At 36.0% G+C, this 15,085-nt stretch overlaps 1 protein-coding gene across 5 annotated transcripts in view; it reads right to left on the bottom strand.

The window, feature by feature from the left end:
• LOC117435036 (SH3 and multiple ankyrin repeat domains protein 2-like) overlaps positions 1–15,085 on the bottom strand; it is a 158,052-nt gene that overhangs the window by 85,073 nt on the left and 57,894 nt on the right. For 4 of the 5 annotated variants that reach the window (XM_059003016.1, XM_059003014.1, XM_059003013.1 and 1 more), the window contains exons 10-11: positions 9,949–10,015; positions 730–1,054 (exon numbers count right to left, since the gene is read on the bottom strand). In XM_059003016.1, the coding sequence (XP_058858999.1) occupies positions 730–1,054; positions 9,949–10,015 (392 nt within the window). Of the gene's footprint in view, positions 1–729; positions 1,055–3,516; positions 3,683–9,948; positions 10,016–15,085 lie in introns of those variants that run through there. The other variant, XM_059003015.1, reaches the window with a different exon arrangement.

The raw sequence follows: 15,085 nt of genomic DNA on the forward strand, positions 1-15,085 counted from the left end.
TGTTGTGTTCGCTTGGGAATAAAATGAGGAACCTTCACTTACAGTACCAGTAGACCTACTCACTCATAGCTCTGTGAGTCCACCTCACTCCGTACCTGAACATACTCCAGACTACTAGGCCTTGCACAGGGAGAGGCTGTGTAGAGATAGTTCTGTCCTACTGTATGCCAAATTGTTTGGTTGTTTTGTCCACTGGAGGCAATATTGGTACTTCCATATGTATTCCATTTCAAAACCTGAGCTAGAATGGAAACCAGGCTGCCAGAAGTGAAAAGCATGAACTGAACTGCACACAGGCTTGAAATAAACTGAATAAGTATTGAAACAGCATGCAATTCACAAATAGTTATATTGTGGTAACAAAACAATACTAAAACAACCAAAGGTTTGAAAATCAACCTGTCCTTTTTTTTAATCTGGTCTGCTAAAAATTAAAAGATAAAATAATAATAATAAAATTATATATATTAATCAAAATCTGACACAGAAAACTTGAAAGCATTACATTGGATTATCACAGGGGCGAGCGTCCTCTTGCCATGCGATTATTTTTTCATCTCTAAACCACACTTCTGATGATCAGTTGCGCTTGAACTCTGATTCCCCTGTCCCATCTCTAAATCTGATCTCACTGAGCTTGGGGCGTGCAAAGCCTTCCATATGTGTAAGCATACACAAGTGCAGCAATCCTGTTTAAAAGGTCTGCTGAGGATACATGTGGAGTCTTACCTGATCTGCCTGTGGGGCTGCCTCTTGGCCTCCTCCCCCAGTCGGTTTAATGATGGCGAGCGGCTGCGAGGGCCCCTGCCGCCACTCCCGACTGTCTTTACAGTGCCATTGGGGTTGTTCTGCATCTGCTGAAGCAATTGTGGGGAAAGGCTGCGGTGTGGAGATGCTGCTGCTGCTGCTGAGGAGGACAAGGCCGACCAGTCCGGGATGTTACTGATGTTCAGGTTGTTGTCACTGTTGGAGCGCAGCAAGACTCGGGGCGCGGCCAGAGTGTTCTGGGGTCCCCTCCGTCGATTGGTGTAAGACGGTGCCTCTCGGAAAGGCACTGAAAAAAACAAACGAAAAAGGAAAAGAAAGTTCAAACTACTCCCAGCCGCTCACCTCTCCAGCCTTAAAGTATTGTAGTAGTTTAAATGAATTTCCTGGGTTTGCCCTAAAAGCCTGAAAAGAATACTTTTTTTGGGGGGGTGGGGGGGGGTTCTCAGCATTTGTCATGGTTTGTACTTTAACCAGGTCTTTATTCCTTCATAGGTTTTCAAATATCCTTACAGAGTCCAGCATAAATGAAAAAAAAAATGTTTAAATGCAGTTTTCCAAAACAGAGATTTAGGTTTTATTAGATCTCTTAAATACTTGTGATAAAAGCAAGTGATATGCTGTAGAACGACGAAAGAAAAAGATACCGTGTTCTGTTAAGAGCAATGGAGTCTTGTTTACACTGGACACAGGTCACAGCTCACAAGCAGCCTGGAAAGTCTTTAAAAAATAATTCTATAAATACAGCACACTGTGCCTGTCTGTGTATAATGTGGGCATAAATTAATGTATTTCCCATGGGACCATATTATGGTAGTGAAAGACGCTTCACTTGTCTTTTTTTAATTTACTTTTCATGTACTATGTTATGATGTTCTAGGAGGTGGTTCTAGGTTTGGTTGCTGTAATATTGACTTAATAGCATTTTTATCTGCAGTAAATTTGCCTTTACCTGTCTTTGAGCTTGCTTGGAGAATCCTACTCTCTCTATAGAGCTATGTCTATATAAACGTAGAGCTGGTGGATCTGTCAGTGTTGAATGGTCGCACTGTCACATGTTTTGAATGGAATGAGGAAATCTGTTCAAATTCGCCCGACAAAGTCAATGCAAGCTCAAAGCCAGGTAAAAGCAGTTAATGAAAACACAACAGGAATAAAAACATAACTCACTACTGAAACAGCACAACCCCAAAGCATTCAATATGACAGTAAAGACCTTGACATAGGGGAATGAAAAACAAATTGCAAATAAATGTGAAGTTACTTGCTTTTTAAAAACACACACATGTTCCTACACATAGCTGTGTGCTGATACACACCTCTCAATGATGATCAGAATCTCAGAAGAACTGCGAATTACAGCTCACAACCGTCAATGCCTTCAGTTCATCTGCTCTACACTGAGTTACACTGAGTTAACGATCTGTGTGCACTGCTACCTTTACAGCTAGGCAACAGCCACTTAACAAGCACAGTGGCAGCACAAGGACCTTTGATTAACTTTGACATAAAGTACAGCTCATAGTGTTGAGAAGCCTAGCAGTCATACAAAATGAATAGAACAGGCAGAATAAGGGATATGAAAATATGTGCCAGTAAATTCAAAATAATAATGATTGAAAAAAAATAATTGAATTTTGATTATGTAAAAATATATTACAATAACAATGAAATATTTGTTTCAGTGGATTAACATGGGAACAGTAATCTTCTGTTTAGTTTTATGACTATTTTTTTTGAATGAAATAGCAGATTATAGTCAGTACTGTATTTAGTATTTACAAGCAAAAAAAATATTAAAAATAAGAAATAAAAAAAAGAACATATCCATTTATATGTAACTTATGGTTACATGTGTGGGTCTGTGTCTACTTCACAAATTAGGTATATCAAATATAGAATGAATTTAAGACAAATTACATAGTTTAAAAAACAAATGCTTCACATCTAAAAATGACTCATATCTGCCAGCAGTACTGTTTTTTTTTTTTTTTTTTTTTAAAGAACGTCAGAGAAATGTAGGTGGGCGTCTCAGCTGCAAAATGTATTTTTAACCTTTTTTTCATTTCATCAAAGCAAATTATTAAGACATTTTTAGAACTCTATGCACTACATATTGCAAAACACCCTCCTAAACCCCACAATAACTGTTAAAATCATTTTTGTTTTTGCTCCCCGGTAGAAGATTGCTGTCTAACACAAAAAAAAGGAAAACTTTTAAGGTGTCCTGACATTTTTGCCTGCTGTGGGCAATTTCTACTTCAGAAGAAAATATTTGCTATTCTGTTTCTTCTGACAGATGAAGGTAGATTCTCTACACCTAAAGAGATGTTAGTAGCAACTACCTATTCACGTTTAAAGAACAGATACTAATGATTTTATTTTATTTAAAAAGGGTTTAAGGAGAGAGTTCAATGCCCTGATTCAGGAAGAAAACCCCCTGCTCCTGTGTATTAAAAAGACACACATGAGCTAGAAGCATACCAGACCAATGTAAATACATGTACATGATTAAAACAGAACACCACTCACAAGAATAAGACAAACAACTGCAGTGGAAACCACTTAAAGCTGCAGTAAGTATTTCTAGGTGTCATATGCAGAGATTTAAAATAATATATAAATAATAATAATAATAATAATAATAATAATAATAATAATAATAATAATAATAATAATAAATAATAATAATAATAATCTTGCATCGCCAAAAGTAATTCCCATTCACAAAAAATAATCTCTCTCTCTTACCTTCTTTCTTTGTTAAGGCATTCAACAAAGACTTCATTTCCCCCTTTTCTTACTTTCACTACAATCCCTTCATTATAATTTCTGGGTTTAAAGGAAAAAGAAAACAAAAGAAAAAAAAGCACACAAATAATCCCCTGGTTTTTGTGCGACTTAGCTGCATGCACTCTACAAAAAAGCAGCTGGTTCCTGGGCACAGAGTAATTGCAAGCATCGCTGGGCATGCAGTGCCCAGTGTTCTGGTGACAAAGCCCACCCCACATAATTCTGTCTGTCAGCTGGGAGCCAACTCTGCGCGCAGACTACAGCTGTTAAAGAAAAAAAAAAACTGGCTCTTTTTTTCACAGTATTAATCATGTGAACGCTGCCACCACTCTCTTCTTAAATAGGTTTCTTTCCCAGCTTTTACAACCGTCAAATTTGCAAACAGGAATGGAGCGAAAGAAGGGGGAAACAAACTCACAGGTTTTTGAGTGCTGTATAGCTATTAGACACACATGTTATTTCATCTATCGTTTAAGTGAGATCAATCATATAATTGGTAGGCTCACTGTGTGACAAAGCTACTCACTAAGAAATGTACACCACTGATCTTGTATTTTGTTGTTGTTAATTATTTATTTCTTAGCAGACGCCCTTATCCAGGGCAACTTACAATTGTTACAAGATATTACGTTATTTTTTAAATTACATTATTTTTACATACAATTACCCATTTTTACAGTTGGGTTTTTTTTTGGGTTGGGTTTTTTTTTGGGTTGAACCCACGACTCTCCGGTCAAGAGTCCAGAGCCTTAACCACTACTCCACACTGCTGCCCATTGTTGTTTGTTTTATATTTTCCACTGATTTTTCAAATCGTATTTAACCCTTCCCTTCCCATAAATGACTGTAACAGAAAGAAGTACTGATGGTTGCTAGGCAACAGATTATACAGTAGGACCCTAAACCCATCTTTAAAGGTTGCTTCAGAGCTTCTTTTTTTATTTTAGAATAAGGTTTTTTGGTTTCCATTATATTGACTGCCACTTATGTCATATTTGGAAATCATTGGCCTAACACATCAAAGACATTCGCATAAAAACATAAATGTGTCCACTGATATGTGGCATGTGACTGTAACAAAAACAAATCTGTGTGCTTTTGGTTCAGTACCATTGGAGATAATGCAATAAAATAATGGCTTGAATACAATGAAGTAGAAACTAGTTGGCACACATGATTAAACATGCTGGCCATTTATTGTAAAATGCAGTCTATCCCCCCAGCCGCATAACTGCACGTCTATTTAAACAAATGTAATCAAATTACATCACCGTCAAAAGGAACCAAAAAGGTCTCTTGTCAAATATCTTTGCATTCTGATGTAATTTTACAATCTTTAAGAGTCAAGTTTGCCAGACTACTGTGCAAATAGAATAATACGTGGGTCATTGTATGTCTAAATGTTGTGCATTTTTTAATGGATCATTATATATCCTATTTATAAATAAATAAAACATTAGATATTTAATTTAGGTTTATGGGGCTAGACAGAAGCATGAAACATAAGAATCACACAATTGTCTCATGTGCTTGTGCAAGTGTTTCCAACAACACTGGTAAAGCACTTTTGGTCCAATAAGCTCCACGGCCTGTTTTGCTTTTGTTTTCTATTTATTTTTTAAAATACATTTCTTTAAAACAAAATTACAAATCAGGGCTCCAGACAAAGTTTTTGTTTTAGGAGACAATGGCTCCAGGCCAAAAAAAAAATTGGTCGCCAAATTCAATTACTGGGTGTCACTTCAGGAGCAAATTATCGTCATTAATAATCCGCCTCCAATCAGCTTCCGTTTCACTTAGCTGCCAGTGACAAAAGACCCTTAACACAGTGAATGGTAGGTGAGGCTGCTAGAGTACATGATTCAATATTCTCTATATCAGTGTAGACACAAATTAATGCATGCTCATGTTTATGTTAGCAGATTAGCAGAAAAAATATAACAAAAAAAAAAAAAAAGGGATTCATCGACCGTTATCGATCTTATCGTCAAGAAACATATCACAGTTCACCGTGTGAATCGATGAATCAGCACACCCTTATCTCAAACAGTACCACCAACAAGGCTTTTCTTTGAACTTGACTGTGACAGAAGGTGACTTCTCTCCACCTGCACTGCTACCTGAACCACAGCTGAAATACTGAGCTCCACTCCAGCACTCCGCAGGCTCATGAGAACAGGCTGCCCGCTCTACACTGCTGTGACTTATCTACTGTACCAACTAATGGCACGTGCTGTGCTAGACCTGCTTGAACCTGTTAAATAATGTATGTATTCAGATCAAATGACATTCCCTCTCAAGAATTCCTGTAAACCTAATTCCCACAACTCACAACTCAGTGCATTGGGGCTACATCTTAAGTTAATAGCGTAACACACTTAAAAAGCTGCCGTCTATAACAGCCTACACATTGCACAATCGAGTTAGAAAGAGTAAAACATCCTCAGGACATACCTTCCCTGCACAATGTACTGTATTTCACATCACCAGACCTGTGTATTAGTAGTGTGTGATATGATGTTTCTAAAGAGAAAAATGGGATTTCATACAGAAAGAAATATTAATAACACTTCACACAAGAAATTCTAGATAATGAACATAAATGATGGATAATGACACAACCTACTTAAAATCATATAGGGCAGCAGTGTGGAGTAGTGGTTAGGGCTCTGGACTATTGACCAGAGGGTCGTGGGTTCAATCCCCGTTAGGTGACACTGCTGCTATACCCTTGAGCAAGGTACTTTACCTAGATTGCTCCAGTAAAAACCCAACTGTATAAATGGGTAATTGTATGTAAAAATAATGTGATATCTTGTAACAATTGTAAGTCGCCCTGGATAAGGGCATCTGCTAAGAAATAAATAATAATAATAATAATAATAATAATAATAATAATAATAATATATAATGTCTTTAGATTATGAGGAGATGAATGAAATAAAACAAAGAACCAAAACAAAATGGGGGACTTGTGGTAGGGTAATATTGCTAGTGCTTATAAGTGCTTTTGTTGGTGGGGTGTTACTACTTTAAATGGGTCTCCTGATTTGTTGGACACTCTAGTATGCTTTAGCTACTGTACTCTTTATACTATGCTTCAATTCTGTATGTATTTTAACACATACATACATTTACTCATCCCTTATGGCTCTAGCAGTTTCATACTGTTTAAATGATGCACATGTTAAATAAATGATTGGATCTGAATCCTAAAATCAATCCCCCTCAAATAAAAAATGCAAATCCTTTTAGTACAGAATGAATAATAACTAACATAACAGTCCCTGCATAATGAGTCAACAGTAAAGGTAATTAAGGTTACGTTAATTATTGCTTGGAGGTTTTGCATTATGACATCATTACGATCTAGACTATGAATTTTGAATAACCAGTCAATTTCAATCAATTTCATTACCTCTTAGATAAAAAATGCTTGTGGTCTAGTAATATGCCCACGATCTTGTTCTTTGTGTAGTACACAATGTTACACCCTTTATATTTAGTTACTGGACGCAAGGCATTTTGCAGCCCTCACTACTGTACATAGGTACACACGATAAGTGCTTTCTTTCATGGTCACTGCAAAGATAAAATGTAGAGTAGACAGTCAATAAAATACAAATTGAGTGTTTCTTTATAACATGTTTCTAAGAATATGCTAGCACTTAAATGCAATCAAGTGAAAAAGCATACAGCACTACAAAAATAAACCAGTGAAAAAGCTGATAATACATGCAAAAAAAAGGGTCACAATCCTTTTAATCCCAGCAGGAACAAGATTTCTTTAAGAACGATAAAGATTTTTGTTTCTGTAATGTACTATCCAGTTCCTTAAAGGATGTGCAATTATAAAAGTAGGTCAGCAGCAGCATCATGAGCTACAAGCATCAAATGCAAATGTTGGATTCATTTTCAAGATACTGTACACGCATACTATATAAACGAGATATAAGGGAGACGAAGATGTGAAGCAACATCATTTATTGGTATATATTCCAGTTTTAAGTGTATGTTGATTTTACAAACTTACATTTTTTAGATGTTTGTGCTAGATAACACTTATGGTCTAAAGAGAGATGGATCTTAACAGTTGAATGCAGTGTATCCTAGCCCCGTATATTGTATTTAGGTTAATATATTACTCCTGAAGTAGCACACCAAAAAGGCAGCGTGCATACACAACCAAACAATTCACAGATACTCGCAGATTTGTATTTTCAGTGCATGACATATTGCAGTAAAGGAAGCGCCTAATCAAATGTGTTTTACATCCATTTCCAAGATTTCACACTTAATTCAAATTCATGATTTTCACGATTTCCGTGACCTCCGTGACAAAATCGTAGCCTTACTAACAAGGCATAACACGAACAGAACGTATCATGGATGGGATTAATGTAGTTTAAATCTAGCTAATGAGATCAGTGTAATAACGTCTCACAAGAAACTTTTTTCACATAGCCCTAATCCAATATACATCAAGTATTAATAATGATTAAAGAGAAACACGTTTCAACTGTGGCTGGGATTATATTTTAAAATTAAGTTCTCGCACGCGAAGGACAGTACATAGTACTGTACATCATCTATCAAGGCTTTCTCCTGTGACAACATAACATTGAAAAACACTCAAAGCCTTATTTAGTGATGTATGTAACTTGCCCTCCTGGACAACTTGGATTATGAGATTGTGAAATATCACTGTGACCCTTTATTCTAGTTAATTTGTATTTATTTATTTAAAAAGTGTGCCTCTATTGCAGGAAATCACTCACATACTTTAATCAAGGCTGGTGTCTGTCAAACCTGAATGCTGCCAAGATTGTAAACACTTGATTGAAACAAAAGGTCAAATGCAGCTGGAAAAAAAAAAACTAGCACAAATTGGAGAGACAATGCTTGCAATGTGTTTTACACAGACCTTCGGTGTAAATGGTTCTTTTTCTCTCAAAGGAGATGTTTTGCACAAATGGGACATTTTTAGGGGCACGATATAGATACTGATATTAAAGTCATATTTTGCCTTTTTTTGCAATGTATTCTTGTCCTAAAATTCTTGTTAAAGATTGCATTGTGAATGTATGATTAACAAGCTGTGCTTTCAGCTGCCACAACCCCACTGCCACCTTTCAGCACTAAGAGGTTACATCTTCTCGCACCGTGTGGCAGAGGTCAATTCGGCATGGCCTTCATTGCTATAATTTGACAGGGCTTTAAATCCGCAGTCAGAAAGCATCATAAATAAAATAAAAACATTATCCACATCAGTGTAACATTTTTGATTTATCAAAATAGTTTAACATCAACAAAACTGCTCATAAAAAAAAAAGATAAATCATATTTTAAACTGCTGCATGATCTTTGTGATGCTTATATGCAGTAACTGTACATGAAGTTATTAAGTTTGCAATCACAGCTAAGTACATTGCACACCTAGCCACAGCCATAGCATATTCACAGTAATGTGCACAGAGTACAGACAGTGTACAGTAAATGGCATCTCAAGACCCCATTATTTATTGTACAGTATCTGGTTGTTTCCAGATATCAGTGAAATAAACACATCACTTTTAGGAGCATTATGTTACAGCTCCTGAATCGTTCACTGCTTTAAAATGCTTGTGTTAATAATTGACTCTTAATTAGCGTTTCAGAATCATAAATTGCTAATTGACCTCTTCATGGAACGCTATGGAAATCGGCTGATCACTGAAATCTTGTGAGGTTTTGTAATGTAACAGCAGCTGGCGCTTTTGAAATAGATATTTACAGTGATTTGTATATTTTGGAGATTGTAGATGGTTTTAAAGCGTTGTTACTTTACACACACACACACACACACACACACACACTCGCACACGCACGCACGCACACACACACACACACACACACTCGCGCACGCACGCACGCACACACACACACACACACACACACACACACACTAGATATTTCCACTCAACTTCCAACTATCTTCTCACACAATTAAATAAAAACTCAATTAAAATTAGGCATAAAGAAGGTTTTCAGTCTGCAATTATAAAAGCAGTATATGGAATGTTTGAACTATGAGGTAAAACTGATAAGAAACGAGTCAAGTAGACAATCATATCTTCTAAAGTGTAGAATAAAGTATTAAAAAGAATTGTTGCACAGGTAACAAAAATGCTAGACAAACAGCTCAAGTCAAATGATGCCAGCGTTTTGCATTCATTAACTTATATTCCTGAACCATTTACAAAATCCCAGATATATTCCTTATGCAACACAGGTCACATGTATCCTGATTACCAGCAATCTATGAGGTATCACAATTCTGAGCACAGACAGTGGCAAATTGAAATCTTTCAAATGCATTTCATTCTACTGTAATAACCAATTTTCACTTACCAATATCCGTTTCTTTGTGATTCTTGATGAATTCAGCCAGTTCAAAATTTCCTGCTATGATAGCCACCTGAAAAAGAGAAAAGTGATAGATTGACCACGCAGTCCTAGGAAAAGGTTACTCACAGGAGAAGACAGGGGTATTTTGGTATGTGGGTATACTTGTTCTTGACCAGTTTAACAATTTCTATGTTGTGATTTACGGTAAACTGTGACAGATGAAGTGTCCAGAACTATCAGGCTTCCCCTTTAAGGGACAACTGCCTTTAACACACAGAACACAGTATGGTTCACAGCAAGTCTATAAAATTAATTATGTCCAGTCTTTTCCTAAGGCAGACAATATATTGAATTATCTGTAATCAAATTTTACCCACTGCATTAGTAAGATTCTACTGAATGTCAGCTATTCTGAATAGTGTTACATAGCTCTGCTCCATATGATGAAGTCTATTCTTGCCTTAATATATTTTAGAAATTATATTTATTATAAGACCAAATTATAATCGAGTATGAAAGCAACATTTTAAAACAGCATTAAAAGCATTACACAGCTGTGTCTGTCACAATGTGTAAATGTCAATGTTAACTTGAGGGCTGAGTTTAAAACACCATTTATTTTCTTACCAAGTCAAATTTGAACCCCAGTGCAAAACTCTACTTTGCCCCCAAACACCACTGCTGCGCCATGGAATTCCATCCCAGAAGCTGTAAGCTGCTATAGAAGAGTTCTACTATAAGCTAAAATATATGTTTTAGTTAGGATTACACAAATACAGTATATACATGGTTTTAAACTGCTCAATAAGCCCCAAACACTATGGTTCTTTGATACATTCTCATATATTTCAAGGGATTGTTAGGTCTATAGCGTGAGTATAGTGTGTATCTCCCATTAAAATCAGCACTTCATTTACCATCTTATTCTCTACAGTACATAAGAGCCTTTTTACAAGACAAACTCAACGATGTAAGGGCATTTATATACCAGCTTCAGATCAGCATTTGCTTTAAGCCTTTTTTTTCCCCTCCAATTATGAGAGGCGCTTTTTCATCATGATGCAAGGGTAATGCTAATTGTATCTGCCTGTAATCTAATAAAATTACATAATAAGCAGTGCTAACTGACACAAGTGCTTTACATGTATTTTCAATCATTCGCTCTAGGCTCATGATGCACCTAATTAATGCTCATTGTATATTGTATTTTTAGTAATAAGTTACATTTTTACACACACTCCAAAATAATTTTGCATTCATTTTAATTATTATATTGGTTTTGGTTAGTATGATCTATTTCTTTCTTTCTTTCTTTCTTTCTTTCTTTCTTTCTTTCTTTCTTTCTTCATATAGTGTTATTCTTGGGGGGGGGGGGGGATATTAATCAAATTAAAGAAAAAAAATCTGCTTCCCAGAACACTTTTAAATTACATCTCATTTGGATAAGCTTATTTCCTTGAAACAGACTGCAAGCAGCAGTCACTTAGAAACAAAGGTGCTTTTCAAAATGCATTCAAATCAGGAGACACAGAGGGTATCTGAGTAAAATGAACAACAGGCTGTGTAGCTGGCGGAAATGCCACAGCATCTCATCGTTGCAGTAATGTTGCAAAAACTCATTAATGCAAACAGCTGCTCATCAGTTGACAGCCTTAGGTCCCACTGAGAGTTACAATGAGGTACAGTATCCTGGATACAAAAAGATCAAGACAGTATTACAAAGTGCAACACTATCATATGCCCACAGAACACACAAGGCTGACTCTTTTTCATAAATACTGGATATACAATCTGAACACCATGTAGAGTATAGGGCAGGTCATAGCAGATACTGTACAAAACCACTTTTCATTGCTTTCATTTTTCTTTTCCTTAAGCAAAATATTGACCCCCCTCCCCCCATTCCATTCTGCCTGTAGAGCTGAATAAGCTTGTTTTATATTGCAAAGCTATTCTGAAAGGTAATAGCATTACTAGATCAAACCTTTGATCAAGCAATGTTTAGGATACATAATAAATATATTTTTAATACACTTTTTTCCCCCGTTTTTTTTTTCCATTGCTTATATGGGGGAGCATCCTCATATGATGTCATCATGCATGTGCATCTTCCATATAAAGATATATAATTTTTTATCCATCCCCATATGAGATTGCCACGCATGAATGGGTTAAAATAATAAATTTCTGTAGTTTTCGAAAAGGCCACTAGGGGTGTGACAATGTCATTTCTGCCCCTTCACCTGCAACTGTTGCCAATTTCTAAACCCACCTGGCCTTTAGAAGTGGTTGAAAAGGGAAATGTTTCTGGAAAAGTTAGCGAACATGTAAATACACGATAGAAGAGCCCAGCAACAGAGAATGAAAGAGACTGCACACAATCTTATTTTTGAAAGCGTCCCTTTGACATGACACAGAAAAGCCCAGGATTGAACCTGTGACAGAGTCAAGTCCAGGGACTGACATTCATTCCAATGCACCCAGACTGACTGCAGCACTGAGCCGAAGAAAATGTATACACTATGTATTAAGTTGGATATAGTCGATGCCACACTAGTAGAAAATCTTTGTTGTTTTAGCCTTTAAATGACCTGTATAGATGGGATTCCTGTACAGGAAAAAATATTGGTAAAAAAAAAGATGCTAATAAACGTTATAATAAAAAATACAGTAAGAGTATTCTCCCTTACCCAAGAATATGTTGCTAAATTAGATAGCATTTCCTTCTCCACCAGACTTAATTAGGGGGCAAGTTGTTAAGGCCTGTATCAATGGAGTAACATTTTCAAATTACCCCTTTGTATAACCCTGAATCACCATTAAATAAAGCACAATTGCTTCATTACAGTGTGACAATCTGTCTCGGGCTATAATGGAGCAAGACAGAATGTTTCAATTATGCAAATGTGTAAGAGTAAAGCATGTACCTTAGCTGTTCTGCTCAAATATCATTTTACAAAATTAAAAAGGGTTATGATGAAGCTCCATGACTGCCATACAGGATGGAAGATGGGACTTCCTAAAATTCCTCCTGGAAATTCCACATGGAAATATGTAAGCGTGATAAATGGACTTAGATGGCCAGATTCCTCCTTAATGCTGTAGCAAAAAGTAATAGATAGATGTAAAAATGTGTGACATAAGGACAGGCGCCGCCTTATATCACCATATTGTGACACTTAGCACCTTATGCAAACGGATGTCAAAACCATGCTCCATTACAGTTGGATATGTGGCTCTATCAATTTATGTTACACTGCATACTGCATGTTATATGCATACATTTGGACAAACGGATGCCTTTGCTATATCACCAGGGAACTGCATCTCCAGCTGAGGGATTATTGCCTACTTAAAAACTGATGCAGTCAAACGTTCTACTACCAAACATCTGGCGTAAAAAAATAGAAATACAGTCTTTTGTGGCAGCTTGCTCATCATTTAAAACAAACTGAGACCCTAAAATAAAGTATGCAACAGACTGTGCCTGCACTGTCGTAACAAAGTTACCAAATGACCTTATTATGGTCTCATTATTAGGCTAATAATCTATTGTCACACACAGCACATTAACTCAGAGTTGCATACTTTACCCTCATTATAAAGCCTGAAAGGATATAATGTCATTTACATAAAAAAACTATTTCTACAACAGATTCAACAGAATGCTTTCAAGGATTCTGCGCTACAACAAAAAGACCAAATATGTGTGCCTTGTGTGTCAAAATTGAAACCAGAGACCTTAATCGCAAACATTGTAAGATCTGCCAGCAAATCACTGTTTCAGTAATCATCTAACCTTCGTTAAATTCAATTTATCACGGTTATATCTATTGGTATTTATACGGTACTTCTAACAACCTGTAGATTAACTGTATTTTTCAGTGGGTTTCATTTCATGGCAAAGAAAAATACATATTTTTAAGTTTTATTTTATTTTAGAAACATTTTGATTATGAAAAGTTAAATCAGAAGCTAAATAATTAATTAAACTTAATGAGAAGTTAACTTTTAACACTAATTAGCAAATGCATGGTAATCCAGACAGGCTTTATAATGAAGAGCAATGAAAACGCATGAGGATATTGGACTACACTGCTGTGCTGCCAAATATTACATAACCATTCCTTCTGCACTATAGATAAAGCAATGATTTCATGTTACTGTAAATAACCAGTAATGGAGCAAACACACGTCTTTGATGTACAAGGTGTTTAATCATCTCTGTAAATAAAAATAAATCAAGGGCTGGGGTAGGCAAAGCTTGCTTTATGAGCAAGATGAAAATTGCGCTAGAGATTTAATAATAGGTTGAAGACGATGCTTTTAAGCCTGGTTCCCATATGACTAATTCCAGAGGGGTCTTTCCATGATCTTTATTTGAAGCATGACTGACATTAAAATAAGGAAACTTTAAAGTAGCAATAGAAAAGTTGGTCTAATTTCCAGAACGAGAAATAAAATAGAAAATAATATTCACAAAATATTTTTCTGACCTCTTCCAATCAATCACTGGCTAGATGTTTCAAATTGATTAGTCAGCTTAGTAGAAAGCTAGTCTATCATGCATGCTGGTATACTTTCAATAAACTGCATTCCTCCTGCAGATTTTATTGAAACAAAGGGGCAAAGCTTGGAGAATCGTAGAAGATATCTGTTTACCAAATATGAAGACAACATCTCAAGGTGTGCTGTGTCTACCATGCAGAAACTTGTATCGTTTTGTACAATATACATGATTGTACATAGATAATAACAGAATACAGTTATGCACCATATGTTAAGCCAACATATGGCAGCCATAGGTCAAAGTGAAGGGTACCATTGGATTTTTGGCATTTCCAAAACACTGAAAATATGACATGGAGAAGGCCTATATATATATATATATATATATATATAGATGATACTATTTTCCCTGGGCAAACAAAGTACACATGCATTTATTACAATTCACATAAAGAATATAACTGATATAACTAGATCAATCTGTCTTTGTATTGTTGCACATTGATCAAGTATTATTGAAGGTTTATCCATCGTGAAAAATATACAGGCTTTCATATAAGCACATTGGACATTTTAAAACTGACTTCCATTTTGTATAGCACCTAAACCCTCAAAATATTTGTTTAGTTAT

Source organism: Acipenser ruthenus, chromosome 28, assembly GCF_902713425.1.
Source record: "Acipenser ruthenus chromosome 28, fAciRut3.2 maternal haplotype, whole genome shotgun sequence".
Lineage (NCBI taxonomy): Eukaryota > Metazoa > Chordata > Actinopteri > Acipenseriformes > Acipenseridae > Acipenser > Acipenser ruthenus.